Below are 14,904 nucleotides of genomic sequence, written 5' to 3'. Positions count from 1 at the left end.
TTTGCCCCAGTAACAGCAGCCTGATGCACGGAGAGCGCCAGCGCCGGGCTCTAGGCTGCCCGGAACCCCGGGGCGCCGCTCAGCGCAGGTGTCCCTGAGCCGGGCGCCGTGCCCAGCGCTGCCGAGGCCGCAGCGGGATCCCCCCGGCCGGCGGGACCCCGCGCCCCGCCCCAGGCCCCGCCCGGGGATCGCCGGCCCCCAGCTGCATACCGGCCCCGCCCTCGCGCGGGCGGGGTGCCGAGCCCTCCAGTGTCCCGACAGCCCTTGCGCGCCCGGTTTCTGCAGCTTCTCCGCCCCCTCCCCCCTCGCGTTTTGCGACGCGCGGAGAATGGCGGAGCTGGAGCTGGGGCAGCACTGCGGGGTGGCGGATTGTCGCCAGCTCGGTAAGGGAAAGCGCGGCGGGATCCGGCGGGGTGGTGGAGACAGGGCCCGGCGTCCCGCGGGCCGCCGCTGGCGGGGGCGGGGCCGCTGGGCCGGGGGCGGGTCCCGGGGCGGGGCCGCGGCGGCGGGGCCGGTGGCGGCGGTGGTGGGCGCCGCGGGGTGGTTCCTCCCCTCTGGGGTGCTCTCCGTGCTGCTGCAGGGCTGCAGGACCCATCGCCAGGGCCCGTCGTTTCAGTTGTGTCACCAGGTGGTCCATCCCCTGCTTTAACAACCGTTTTTCCACTCTTTACCCTTGCTTGCCTTCACGGATCTCAGGAAGTGGTGCTAATAAAAATGTGACCTTTCAGAAAGGCAGCAGAAACGTTTGTACTGAAAGCTTTCAGACGAGACCACTCAGCCTTACAGAGGAAGTGACCGAGATCTTCATGACCTGAGCTTTGTAGTCCAGTCACCTGGTGGTCCATTGAGACCAAATCTGAAGGATGAAGAAATGGAGTAATGGCCTAGGAGTTGGGCATTTGCTGCCATTGGTGACATGGCTGAGTTCAGCTGACAGTGAAGTGATTTTATCTGTAAGAATTGTTGCAGTAGGAGGGGGATGTGTGCAGAGACTTAAGTATGTGCAATTTAAATTACACAAGGATGGTATGTAAGATATGAAGCGTAGAGAGGAAGGAGCAGGATCATCAAGACTGTCAAATGGAGGAGGTGCTGGCTTTTTGGATGATTTTTGGTAGATGCAGTTAAGATACCTACCCCATGATATAGGTAAGCAAAAGTTATTAATGTAAAAATTAAGCTAGAAACTATTAGCAATACAAGGACCATGTTTAACTGAAACCAAATCTCTTTCTTACAGATTTTCTCCCCTTTGTATGTGATGGCTGTTCAGGTGTCTTCTGGTAAGTTCATAGAATCATAGAATCATAGAACATTTCAAGTTGGAAGGGACCCATAAGGATCATCAGGTCCAACTCCCTGCTCCTCGCAGGACTACCTAAAACAACCACATGACTAAGTGTCATCCAGACGCTCCTTGAAATCTGACAGGCTTGATGCCGTGACCGCTTCCCTGGGGAGCCTGTTCCAGTGACCGACCACCCTCTCGGTGAAGAGCGTTTTCCTAATGCCCAGTCTGAACTGCCCCAACGCAGCTTCATTCCATTTCCTTGTGTCCTGTTGCTGGTCAACAGAGAGAGGAGATCAGCACCTCCCCTTCCACTTCCCCCCCATGAGGAAGTTGTAGACTGCGATGAGGTTACCCTTCAGCCTTCTCTTTTCCAAGCTGTACAAACCAAGTGACCTCAGCCACTCCTCCTTAAGTCTTGCCCTCAAGGCCTTTCACCATCTTGGTCACCCTGCCTGGGACACACTGTAATACTTTGATGTCCTTCTTACATTGAGGCACCCAAAACTGCACACAGTACTTGAGGTGGGGCTGCGCCAGTGCAGTGCAGAGTGGGACAATCGCCTCTCTTGACCGGTTAGCTGTGCTCTGCCTGATGCACCCTAGGACATGGTTGACCCTTTTGGCTGCCAGGGCACACTGTTGACCCATATTCAACTTGTCATCAACCCAAACCCCTAGATCTCTTTCTGTGGGGCTGCTCTCCAACCTCTTGTCCCCCAATTCGTATGTATAACCAGGATTAGTCCATCCCAGGTGGAGAATCCTGCGTTTGCTCTTGTTAAATTTCATATGATTGGTGACTGCCCAGCTCTCTAGTCTATCCAGAGCTCTCTGTAAGGCCTCTCTGCCTGTGAGGGAGTCCACAGCTCCTCCTAGTGTAGTATTGTTGGCAAACTTACTTAATGTACTCGATTCCTGTGTCCAGATCATTTATAAAAACATTAAAGAGCACTGGCCCAAAAATTGAGCTCTGGGGAACCCCACTGGTGACTGGCCGCCAGCCTGAGGTAACCCCATTTACTATAACTCTTTGAGCCCAACCCCTCAGCCAGTTGCTCACCCATTGTATTACGGGCTTGTCTAGCTGTGTGCTGGACATTTTGGCCAGAAGGATACTGTAAGAGACAGTATAAAAAGCTTTGCTAAAATCAAAAAACAGCACATCTACTGGCTTCCCTATGTCAACTAGATGGGTGACCCTGTCATTAAAGGAAATTAAGTAGTCTTTCCTGTAAGATCTCAGTGTGGCAGTTTTGTAGACCTAAATGAATTTAGCATGTGATTCAGTTCAGATACATTTAGTTAAAAAATAATTGTTTTATTGAACTTGCCACCTTTTTACCTAGTGGCTGTTGTGGAGGTTTGAAATCAGTGGGAATATCTCTAGAATACAGGTAGATTATTTCGGAAGGCATCTAGTTTAGACCCTGTTTTGTACTGGGCTTTTTTGCGGGGGGCGGGGGGAAAGTATTTTTTCTTGTAGAAAAGAAACTGAAGTTTCTTCCAGGGTTCAAATCAGGGCCTGCACTTCGATTTACATCTCAAATAAGCAGAGGCAACTGAGATAAGCTCAGATAAACTGAGGGCAGATTTCACTTTAACATGTTAGAAGCCTTTAAGGGATTTCTGCTCTTGTGGAAAGTGATTCAAAATTCATTAAAACAGACAACCTCCAGTTGTTTTGATCTGAATTCTTAAGCATGCTAATGTTCTTATTCTCTTGAAATGGTTTATTATCTTGGGGCATAAATTCCAAGAGCTAAATGTTTTACATACTCGGGAAGAGTATGATCAATTTATTCAAGATGCGAAATGCATAGGTCAGAACAAATTTTGGAGATTCATTATTTAATTGCAGTGTTCCCATGGTAAAACTTGTCAGATCACTCTTTAAACACTTAAATGTTTTCACATGTAGTTTTCTTTTTCTGAAATGCTGATAACGGTGTGATATTTTCTTCTTTTGTCACAAAGCCTTCAGCACAGGAGCCGGGATGCTCATGGATGTTCTGAGGTAATCTAATAATATATGACTACCTTAAAATTAAAATTCTGTGCAACTTAACTGTTTATTTTCAGATTAGATATATACACATAGTATGTAAGCATGAATTATTTAACTGAGAATGTGACAAGCTTAAAGAAAGGAAACTGCTCTTCTTCTGCCTGTCAGAAGTAAATTGAGTTTGAGTAGGATGATGGTTCTTTTTCTAACTCTGAGCTAAACTTAACCAGGACAAAAGTAGGAGAGAATCAATGGACTAGTTTTGCCCATAGAAGGGAGAGCTCACACAGTTCTTTTGGAAAGCTGTGGTGGTGACTTGTATTTGTGGTATCTGTTTCTTTACACAAAATATTTTATACTAATGCCTAGGTGAATACCAGAAACAATTCTGTGAAACCAGGTCAGCACAGATCTTATTCATGCTCATACAAGGACTGCAATGGAAAGGAGCTTTTGCCAGTTTTATGTCCCTACTGTGAAAAACATTTTTGTCTAAGGTGAGTGGAACAGAGTGTTTAAACATCAATACTCATTCATTAGTGTATGGAAAAGGTAATAAAAGTTTTACACTGTTGTTTACAGACACCGGCATCAATCAGACCATGAATGTGAGAAACTGGACACACCAAAACCTCGAATGGCTGCCACCCAGCAGCTAGTTAAACATATTATAGGCAAGTACAGTGAGATATATATTCTACAATTTTTTTCATAAGACTGTTTGAGCTTGTGACCTCCTCTGAGGGTTCAGGTTTGGCCAAGTAAGAAGAAAGGATGAGGGTTCCTTGTTTAAATAGCCCTAAACTCACATGTCAGCAGATAATACTGTTCATCTAGACTGAGACAAGACAACAGTAGCATATAAAGAGAATCTTTAAAGTTTAAATAGGGCTCAGGTTTCTTGCAGAATTATTGTCTTGTTCTCATTCTACAAGTAATGTAATTAATTGTGCCTAGCCATTATTATTTGCATATTAATTCATGTACAAATAATGCAGTTGTATTGGGTACACATGCCAGGCTGCTGGGATTATACCTACACAACCAAGATGGCAAAAAATTGTGAGTCTACAATGTAATGTTTGCAGCTTTTAAACAAGCTCTACGACATAAAAGAGAATAAACAGCACTGCCTAACTGGACAGTGTGGTTATGTGTAGAAAGGAGGACCTGAAAGTGTTGCCATATGAACGCTGTGATGGCTATAGGTGTAGAAACTTAGGAATTCATATCTGTTTGTGTTGTGCAACCTGTGTTCACCTCATAATAGTGTTCAGCTGCTTTTAAGTGTAAAGAAGTTCTGCTGGAATTGTAACCATTCCAAATATTCTTGGAGGATCTGATATCATGGCTCAGGAGGACATGAAAAGGACATGAAAAGATGGGAACCTTGGAGATACGATGAGGCCCAATAGGCTAATTCCAGGATATGTTCAAGAGACAGTCTGAATCATCACACTAACAGGAATAATATTGTTCTCAGATTCTAAAAAAAAAGAGGAAGCAAAAAGCAAAAAACGTAAAGGAGCGAAAAACAGTGAGACAGCAGCAAAAGTGGCATTAATGAAACTGAAAATGCATGCGTGTGGTGACAACTCCTTGCCTCAGGTCAGTCATGTTTATTTTCAGTAATTGAATTCTCAAAGGAAATGGGAAGTTTTCTAAATTTCTTGTTCTTCATCTAGTACCCTCAGTTTGGTTTTGGATTTAATTCTTCAAGACCACAAGCGTTTATACATCTGTTTCAGCCTGGTACCCAAAAAAACATCTCACTAGTCTTATGTCTGTTATAAGGTGTCTGTGTCGAGTTTGGAGCAGTCAGGTCAAATTCTTTTATTTTATAGCACAAATGTATTTGCCTGCCATATGGCTGTCACTCACACTGTGGGGACAGGCAGGTTCTTTTGGGGGTCCTTGGCAGAATGATGACGGCATTAAGTTGTAGTTACAATTAAAGATTTATTATTTTAACTGACTTTGATGATCAGCATAGCATAGACATTTATGATCAGAGTAGAACAGGGTTTTTATAATTAGAATCGGTGTAGCACAATTTTCTAACTAGCGTAGCAGAGAATTTTAGAGCACAGCTTAGCTTATGGCTTCTAATCGCCTGGACCCTCTGCAGATCAGGTCAAGTCTTCATACCTGGCTTGCAGTGTCAAGATCACAGTCATCATCTATACTCGAAACACATAAAAGAATATGAGTCACTCACTCAGTCCTCCGAGGAAGCAGATGACAGTGGAGGTGTCCCTGGCCACTGGGGGATCACGGGTTTTGCAGTCCAGCAGCAGTTCTGGTCCAAGTCCCGCTTAGGGCTTGTAAGTGCTTGATTTTATGGGCAGGGCTCTGTGTGCTGCTGCTGTGCTTCCCTGCTCTGTGACGGCATCATCACCACCGGGTTGGCCGGGTGCCTGGGACCTTCAAGGCCGGTAAGGAGGGTAGTAGTTGGCCTGGCACCCAGGGACCTTGGGGCTGATAGGGAGGGGGAGAAGTCTGCCTGGTGCGCAGGAGCTTCAGGGCCATCAGGAGGAGGGGAGAGGGGACTGATCTGTGACCAGCTCAGTCGCAGAGAATGTCTGTTTGCCTTATAAAACGTCATTAATTATGCTAACTGTATGTGGAGGTTTGAACTGCGGTACTGGTCACACATGGCAAACTCATCTCAAAGGGATGCTTTTCATGCTCAGTACTGAGAGGCTTCTCAGTAGGACCTCAGGTCAGTTGTTCCTGCCTTTGGGTTGGAAAAGGGTTTTGACAGTTGTTTTATGTTTCTTTCATCCTTTCTTTGGTTCTTGAAGTATTTCACAGATTTCTAATTGTTTTTCACTACTGTGGCAAGTCAAACTTGGTGTTCAAGTCTTTTTCATATATCAGGATTATGTTGGGTTTGGAAACAACTTGATTCTTTCAACCAGGGTTTCACTTTAGATCTGTACTTAAGCATCCTCTTAAAAGAACTGTATTTAAATTACTTTTTACCACATTGTTATGTCAGGGTGCACCAAGTTTAGGCCTATTATATTGATTTTATAATACTGAAAACATTCTATGTGATAGTGCTATTGTTAGGCCTTATCTTAGTAAAGTACATTTGATTATTGTTTTTAAAAAACTACAGCTATTCCATTACTCAGTCTTCTTATGAATTTCTTTTTTTTATACTCTGTCATGCTTAGAAATTAGATAACTCTGCTGAGGCAGAAGTCATAATACAAAGACCTGCTTGTAGCATTCTTCACAGATAGTACCATGTTAATAAATATGTGCTGGAGGAAAAGTGATTAATTTCAAATATTGTGGGACACAATTAAAAAAATCCACCCTTGATACATACAAGAAAATTTTTAAAGTTGCTTCCTAATTCCAAAGCCAGTAAGCTCTAAAATTACTGTATGCTAATTTCTCTTACTATTCATTTTCTCATTTGGATATTAATTGTTTAGTCATCTAGAATAGTGATAATTCTAACATGATAAATTAAGTCTGTTAACCTTCAGCACCTCTATTTAAATTTCTTCCTGGACTCCTTCTAGCCTTCTTCTGCCCAGCTTGTTCCAGTTTGATGACAGATTTTTTGAATATGAAGATTCTGGGATGTGTCTTTGGCACTGTAGTTTTGTCATCACTATACAGAGAAGATCGACACATTTTTCTTGGCTGTGCACAGCAAAAGGACAGGGGGCAATGGGCACAAGCTGCAAGATATGAAATTCCAATTAGATAATAGGAAGAAAAAACACAGTGAGGGTGGTCAGACTTTGAAACAAGCTGCTCTGAAAATTTTGCAGAGTCTCATCTTTGAGATGTTCAGAACTTGACTGAATGCAACTTGGAGCAACCTGATCTACCTTTATAGTTAGGTCCAGCTTTAAAGTTCCCCCTGCTTTGAGCATGGTTTTGGACCATGTGACACCAGAGGTCCTTCCTGGCCTTTCTTATTCTATGATCAGAAAAATCAGGCTATCTTAGAAATATCTCTTCTCTGTCCTCTTTGTTGAGATTAGCTTTCTGTAGATGCTTGCTTCTTTTGGTGCCAGACCTTGATATGAGTTACCCCTCTGGAGACTGATCAGCTCAAAACAGGAGGGCCATGCTGTAGAGTAGTGTTAGTTATTGTGTCACTGACTGATGGGTATTTTGGATATGGCACAGAAATTCCAGGAGGCATATCCCATAGTTAAGGATGCAACAGTAGAATGAACTGCTTTGTGAATTAAGTTGCAGTGAACTGTGGGAGGCTCTCTCATCATCCTTAGAACTGGAGGAGCAACTGTAGGAAGGTGTCAGGGCTCTGATTGCAGTTGAGTGATGTTAGCATGTGTCCATAATAAGATGGCTGTTGTGTTTGTTTTACAAGTTGTGGGCATTTACATTTTAGCAAGATTCAGGTCCAGCTTCCCTTGCCCCTTTGTAATATTCCTGGATGTTCAAGATATTTTTGTGTGTGTGGAGAGCACTAAAGTTTTGAGGAGAATACACAGGTTGAAATTCAGACTCAATTTTATGAACATAGCTGGGGGAAGAGTAGTTCCATATTTTTCTAGGGAAGACGTAAATAAATCCTTTAAAAAGAAAACTTCTGTCTTGTTTGATAGTGTCTGGCTTGGACTCAGCAAGGGCGATCTGAACTGATGAATATACCAGTCATGCTTGCTCTGTGTCTTCTGTTGAATGTCAAGAAGAAATAAACCTGAAGAAGGGATTGTCCCAATCCTGTTCAAAATCTCTCCCTCATAGATCATTCTTGAAATTTCTTAAACAAGTGTTTCAGTCTAGTAGATACTGAAAGAGCATTTAGTACATAAAAGGAGGAAAAGCAGGATGAAGGATTAGCTGGCCATGACTGGAAATGAAGCAGGCATTTCTAGTACGGTGAATTGTTCTGTTTTAACCACCTTTGCATTCCAATTTGAGACATTACACTTCTGCCAAAAGCCAGCACTGCTTATTTAAACTCACCTTTTTCTCCCCAGAGCAGTCATTATTGTCTAGTAAACCCAGGGCAGACACCTTTTCATGTCTGTCTATATATAACAGTCTAGCTGTGGGGCTCTGGTGAAACCTTTCTGAACTTACTCTCCGTCATATATGTGCCTGCAGCTGGAGGGGATGTGAGTCGATAATCTCAGTCATTTATATTCTGCAGTAAAATGGGGCCTTGGTCCTGATGGAATAGAACAAGTTTAAGTTGGCAATTTTGGGGTTGAAGTTTAAGTTTTTTACTAAAAAACTATTAGATGTGTATGACTGGCATTGTGTGCTGTTTCTGTGAATAATTTTTGTTTATTTTTTATGTTTTTCTAGACAGAAAGAATTTATTTTCAAGTATTTCTACCAAAGGGGAACAAAGAGAAAAGCAAGCCCATGTTCTTCTGCAATAAGTGGAGTATTGGCAAAGTAGTAGATTTTGCAGCTTCCTTAGCAAGCCTTAAAAATGACAACAACAAATCAACATCCCAGGTAAATCAGTAAAAATAACAAACATTTTCCAGTTTTTTGGGTTTTGATTTTGTTTGGGTTTTTTTTTTCTCTTTTGTCCCTCCCCCACCCCACTTCTTGCATCTCAGATAGGCAAATCTTGATGTCAATTTCTGTGCTATTTGTCTTACAGAAGTTGAGATTATGCCATACTGCCTCTGGAGAAGCCTTGCCATTTGAGCACACATTGGAAACATGGCTGTCTGATAAAGACTATCCGTTGTACAATGGTGGAAATATAATTTTGGAGTATCTTGATAATGATGTTCTATTTATAGAAGATACAGAGTCATACTTTAGTTAATCAGTAATTATCACACAAAAAAAAGAGATAATAAAGACAATAAAGAGAACTTGAAATTATTCTTTTCTACTTCTTGTGTAAAAGAGGAAGAAATATGGTAAGAGGAAGAAATACAGTTCAGCTAGAAGCATAGCATTCAGCAGCCTGTTGTTTCATCCGGACATTTCTGACCTTAGGTAAATCTCTATTGTTTCCTCTTCAGCAGTCTGCAGGATGGATTTACTAAGTTTTAACACAGTTGTTTACAGTGATTCTGCACAAAGAAGTTACACCTCTGGGTGCATAAGTATGACCTCTGGAATTAATGGATTTCTCAATTGTCAGTGTCTTGACATTGTTTGGTGCTCATTGAGAAGATTGTTTAGAATATCAGTAGTTGATGTACTCTAGTTTTTGGGGATCTTTTGGTGGATTTCAAAGCTGGATTGTAATTTTAAAGTGAACATAGCAAGGAGGAACTACAAGATTATTTTTACCCCAGTTATAGCTGTTTTGCATTACTGAAATATAAAAACATGTAATGTTGCACACAAATACTAGGGCCAGCACTTTCCTAACCATAAGTTCTTATGTATAACCAATGAGCCTTGATTCATCCTTCTTGAACAGGCCTATTACAACCTAAACTCATTCTGCAGTGGCCTGTCTCTGTTTAAGCTAGAAGAGTAGAACCCTTTCAAGACTAATCCCTCCAATTTGCTTTCATCTGTTTACAATTATTCAGCAAATGTTTTCCAGTGGGGAGGAGCTGGAAAGGCAGTCCTGCAATGGCAGAAAGGACAATGTATGAACAGGTGTAAACAGAGCAGTGGAAAGCACGAGCCTGAGCTCCATTTGCAAAGCTGTGGTGTGTTTCTACCACTCCGTGATGCTGTGCAGTGTGAACAAACTACCCAGGAAAACCTATTAATAGGATCCTAAATAGGCTAGCAAGATTTTCAGCAGCAATCAGCTGCAGCATGTAAGGTGTGATCCGTTGCTACTGAAAGGACCTAGTGGCTTGTGATCAGGGTGCAGTATTCAGACAGAGGGGGAGAAATCTCCATCTCCCACAGCCTGACTCACTGCTAGATCACTGTGACTCACCTTTCAACGACTCTGAAAAGGAAAGAGCTACCTTTCTTTTTTTGACATGGGGCACTTTCTTTCAGGCAATTATCTTCACGTACTGTTCTCAGGGTCACAAGGATGTTCCAGCTTGTACATGCACTGTGACAGAACATGCTCGGTAATGCCTGGAGGTGAAACTGGGCCACAGGGAGACTGAATGTCTACGCTGTTCAAAAATGTCAACATAATGCATTTCAGGGACATTGTGCTGCCATAGCAGGACATACATAGAAGTGGGGAGGAACTCTATGGGGAGGGCAGGGTACATAAGGCTAAGGAATACTGCCAGTCCTGTGAGAAATGGAGTTTTAGTTTGGAGAGCTGACGTGAGGCAGAGATGTGTACTCAGACCTTCAAGTGGAGGTGGACACCACACCACAGTCACCTGGGCATTCACAAACCTGGATTTGGTGTTTCAGCTCACTCAGGCTGGTCATTGAGAAAAACCATCCAGGTTTTCCTCTAGTACATGCTTGCTTAAAGGAAACCATTGTCCACTGGCTATAATGCTACATTCTGGTTCATTTGTACCAGTTTGAAGACAAATGGATAGCCATGAATGACATACCTGCTCTAGGCACAGCTGCAATAAAATTAAAAAAATCACCATGTAAGAGGAGTCTGCCTTGCATCTTTTTCAAAGGTACTCTCCATTGGCAGAACAGTAATGTCTTGTTCAAGTGGCTGTAAAGTATCGTGGGTTTTAGTACTACCAAATAGCATACCTTTATAGCAATTTAGGAATACCTATAGGATTATTATATATTGATTGGACTTGCATAAAACCCCAAAACGTCTCAGTAAGCGTGTGACTCTTGTTCTTATTTTGCTTTGCAGTACTCTTTACTGTAGTTTTAACATGACCAAGGATAAATTATTTTTTACTGGATGTGGTATGGATGTCACAAAAAGGAGGGTGCTTCTGGTTTCCATGAAGGAAAGGATCTTCAGTGGCAGAATATTTTGGAAATCTTTGTTTCCTGGCAGTGGGAAGTATACGTGCATTTCTCCACTTTCCCCTGCCTCTCTCTCCAGCTGTTCATCATCTCCCTTTCCAGCACAAGAGGAACAGTCCCCTTTTCCCTTGTTATTTCTTTTCCTCCCTTTCCACTGCAATTCTCAATTCACCTTTCTTTGCATCTTAGGCTGCTGTGGTAAGGAATATGCAGTAAGAGGCCACCATCATTGTGGGACAAGTGAGTCGGGGAAGAGCCCCAAGCTGAACTTGCTTCCCCCACTGTTGTTCCAGAAGCAAGAACGCTGCTACAGAATAGGGTCTTTTTTTTTTTTTTTTTTTTTTTTCCCAGAAAATCCTCATTCTCTGTTTACACACTTTCTTCCGTCCCTGATTTTTCTGCCCTAGCAGTTGCAGGCAAAATAATTAAAATAACATTTGTTGTGGATAGAGAGTAGATAGACTTGGGATGCAGGAAGTCTTTGGGAAGATCTCAAAGGTTTTACCAGGAAGGTTGCTTTCATCAATCGGCAGTTACTGCTGAGGGCTAGCAGCCTGTAAACGACAGTACAAATATGGCAAGTCACAGTTGATAAGACTCCAAAAAGTTTTCACACTCACTTTCATCTTATTCCAGGAATGTGTCTGGGATTGTATATAGAAGCTTATTCCACTTAGTTTTCCAAAACCGAGAAGCAAAACCAAATTAAGTTAGTCTGACAGGTAAATCATTGAGGAGAGGTGAAAACTCTGTCCTAAACATCGACTCTAGGAATAAAAGCAGAAACTTTCCCAGAGCTTCAGTATCTTGTCTGGGCTAGAATTGCTCGCATTTTAGGTGTTTAGCATATCTTTACTTAGCATATAAAAGTTTTGGTTTTGTAAAGCTTATTCTCTTAGCACATTTTCTTAGGGAAAGTTAAACAACTGGATTTGGAAAAAAAAAAACACTTTGGAGGAGACATTTGACATTTGAAACCATTGTTAATTTTACAGGCTTATGTTTAGAAGTTGCTGAACTGTTTCATTTCAAAGTTAGTATGTTAAACTCACTTCTAGGAGATGCAAAGAAAATGCATGCAAAGTTACTTAACTGAGAAGAGGAATTTGTCAAAAGAAACATTTAATGGTTTTATAATAAACAGTACTTTCAGCCAAACTATTAAAATAGATGAATATCAAGCTTTTTGGTTGTTATATCTGGATAGTAATTTTAGAGAATGCACAAGGTCAAGACTTTGCAAATATTTTACCACTGAGAATGCTCTTGGTAGCAGCTCCTGGCCTTGTTCCAGTTCAAATAGTTCTACAAAATTGCCGGCATATATGTGTGATATATGTAACACAGTTTGGGAATGGTTATATTAACATCAAGAGCTCAGTTTTGCTTGGATATGTTAGATCAGCTGAGCAATGGTGTAGCAAACAGGAAATAATACATCACCCTAAGAAAGCAGGCAGTAATCTCTCATACTTTCATTTTCATTTGTTTCCTTTGTATGTCTGTTTTAGAAAAGTACGTGCCCTGGAGTATGATCAGTCTGGTTTGAAGGCTTTTATCAATAGATCACCTCTGTTCATCTTGCTTCTCAGGTGTCACCTAAAAATACACTTCCTTGCAGCTCAGTTCTCCTCATAGTAGCCTCTTACATGAAATATTAAATTTCCTTTCATCTGTGTCCGGTTTTGACTGAGATAGAATTAATTTTCTTCCTAGTAGCTGGTGCAGTGCTGTGTTTTAGATTTAGTGTGAGAATAATGTTGATAACACACTGATGTTTTAGTTGTTGCTAAGTAGTGCTTACCCTAAATTAAGGATTTTTCATTTTTTTCATGCTCGGCCAGCGAGGAGGTGCACAAGACGCTGGGAGGGAGCGTGGCCAGGACAGCTGACCCGAGCTAGCCAAAGGGATGTTCCATAGCAGAGGGCGTCATGCTCGTATATAAACTGGGGGGAGTTGGTCGGGGGCCGGATCGCTGCTCGGTCAGCGGGTGGTGAGCAATTGCATTGTGCATTACTTGTCCTTCTTGGGGTTTATTTCTCTCTCTTTTTGTTACCTTCCTGTTCATTGCTACTACTACTATTATTATTACTATTATATATCAATTATTAAACTGTTCTTATCTCAACCCATGGGTTTTACTTTTTTTTCTCCCCAATTCTCCTCCTCATCTAACCAGTGGGGGGCAGTGAGCAAGTGGCCATGTGGTGTGTAGTTGCCAGCTGGGCCTAAACCACAACAGTCCTTTTTGGCACCCAACTTGGGATCCAAAGGGTTGAGATAACAACAGATCTGATCAGAGTGTGTTAAAACAAATTTAAGTATTCATTGTATTGGTTTAATAGTCACTGGTCACGATGTTGATTGATTTGTTCTCAGAGTTGTTATTAGATCTGTGTGGTGTAACACCCTACTTGCTCACTGTTGTGCTGGTTATCAGCTCTGCACTCTGGATCAAGGGTATCAGTCTGCTGTACTGTGTAACGCTGACCGTGAGACCAATCTGGTATTTGTAGTCAGCATTGCCATCATCTCTGTACCTCGGGTGCCATCTCCTGGAGATTATTAATAATTACACTTTTTACCTTTTGAGGGAGCCAACCTATGGAGGAGATATCTTCCCACATCTTCCCCTTCTATGCCAGGCTAATTACAATAGCGTTTGAGAATTTTGAAAATTTTTAATATTCTTGGGATATTCAAGCCAGCATGATCCTATTGCTATGTCTCCTGAATGTGCTACAGGTCTTGTTTAGTGTTAAAAAAACAAGAAAACCACCCAGAGATCGACCTCAGTGACAGGCACTGCGGCTACTCCAACCTCCACAACAGGTACTGTGGCTACTCAAACCCCGGTGACAGGCACTGCAGTTACTCAGGCCCCCATGACAAGCACTGTGGCTACTCAAACTCCGCTGACAGGCCCTGCAGCTACTCAGACCCCAGCAACAGGCATCGCAGTTACTCCAGCCCCCTGACAAGCACTGCAGCTGTTCAAACCCTGGTGACAGGCAGTGCAGCTACTCAGATTTTGGTGACAGGCACTGTGGCTACTCAAATCCCAGCAGTGAGTGATGCAGCTGAACCAGAGAATCAACCAGTGCCATTATCAGTCATCCCTGTACACAAGAAGAAATGGATGTGAAAGCTTATTTAGTAAAGGAGGACAAAGCAGGGCCACCACGAGAACAAGACAAAGAGGCAGAACAAGAGGTAACCACTTGATCCCTATCCCTACATGAGCTGTGGGATATGCAAAAAGATTTCAGTCATTGTCCAGATGAACACATTATCACCTGGCTGCTCTGATGCTGGGATAACAGGGCCAGTATCCTGGAATTAGAGGGTAAGGAAGTCAGGCAGCTGGGCTCACTTTCTAGGGAAGGGGGCATTGACAAGGCAATTGGAAAGGGACACAAGTCCTCAGCCTCTGGAGGTGACTCCTGTCAAGTGTGAAGGAAAAGTATCCCTTTAAGGAAGATGTTATGTGTCACCCAGGCAAATAGACCACCATGGAGAGAGGTATCCAGTACCTGAGGGAATTAGCCATGCTAGAGATGATTTATTATGACCCAGACAATGTGCAGTTACCTGCCGATCTAGATGAACTCCAATGCACACAACCCACGTGGCAGAAATTTATATGGTGCGCACCATCGTCATATGCCAACTCATTGGCAGTACTGGCCTGGAAATACAAAGAGGCACTGATGGTGGATGAAGTGGCTCGCCAGCTCCCCTCTTTCTGCTTAT

At 42.6% G+C, this 14,904-nt stretch overlaps 1 protein-coding gene across 3 annotated transcripts; it reads left to right on the top strand.

The window, feature by feature from the left end:
- The first annotated feature begins 257 nt into the window (after positions 1 to 257).
- Positions 258 to 9,143, top strand: ZFAND1 (zinc finger AN1-type containing 1). 3 transcript variants are annotated; one of them, XM_074883648.1, is made up of 9 exons: positions 305 to 383; positions 729 to 1,149; positions 1,241 to 1,283; positions 3,266 to 3,305; positions 3,666 to 3,793; positions 3,879 to 3,970; positions 4,780 to 4,904; positions 8,607 to 8,762; positions 8,914 to 9,143. In XM_074883648.1, exons 2-9 carry the CDS (start codon positions 1,119 to 1,121, stop codon positions 9,082 to 9,084), a joined length of 786 nt encoding a protein of 261 aa, XP_074739749.1. In that variant the 5' UTR covers positions 305 to 383; positions 729 to 1,118; the 3' UTR covers positions 9,085 to 9,143. The 3 variants fall into 3 exon arrangements, with proteins under 3 accessions (XP_074739733.1, XP_074739749.1, XP_074739741.1); XM_074883640.1 differs by having other exon boundaries at positions 320 to 383; positions 697 to 1,149; XM_074883632.1 differs by lacking the exon at positions 729 to 1,149 and having other exon boundaries at positions 258 to 383.
- The last annotated feature ends 5,761 nt before the right edge of the window (positions 9,144 to 14,904 follow it).

The sequence above is a fragment of the Strix uralensis genome, chromosome 1, assembly GCF_047716275.1.
Source record: "Strix uralensis isolate ZFMK-TIS-50842 chromosome 1, bStrUra1, whole genome shotgun sequence".
In the NCBI taxonomy this organism is placed as follows: domain Eukaryota; kingdom Metazoa; phylum Chordata; class Aves; order Strigiformes; family Strigidae; genus Strix; species Strix uralensis.
This window is presented reverse-complemented; position numbering and strand designations above follow the sequence as displayed.

Bases quoted from the DNA above. Each gene is read 5' to 3' on its own strand.
- ZFAND1 (XM_074883632.1), top strand. From the start codon at position 329: ATGGCGGAGCTGGAGCTGGGGCAGCACTGCGGGGTGGCGGATTGTCGC. The intron at 3,306-3,665 runs GTAATCTAATAA...ACTAATGCCTAG, and splicing joins ATGCTCATGGATGTTCTGAG to GTGAATACCAGAAACAATTC. The intron at 8,763-8,913 runs GTAAATCAGTAA...TTTGTCTTACAG, and splicing joins ACAACAAATCAACATCCCAG to AAGTTGAGATTATGCCATAC.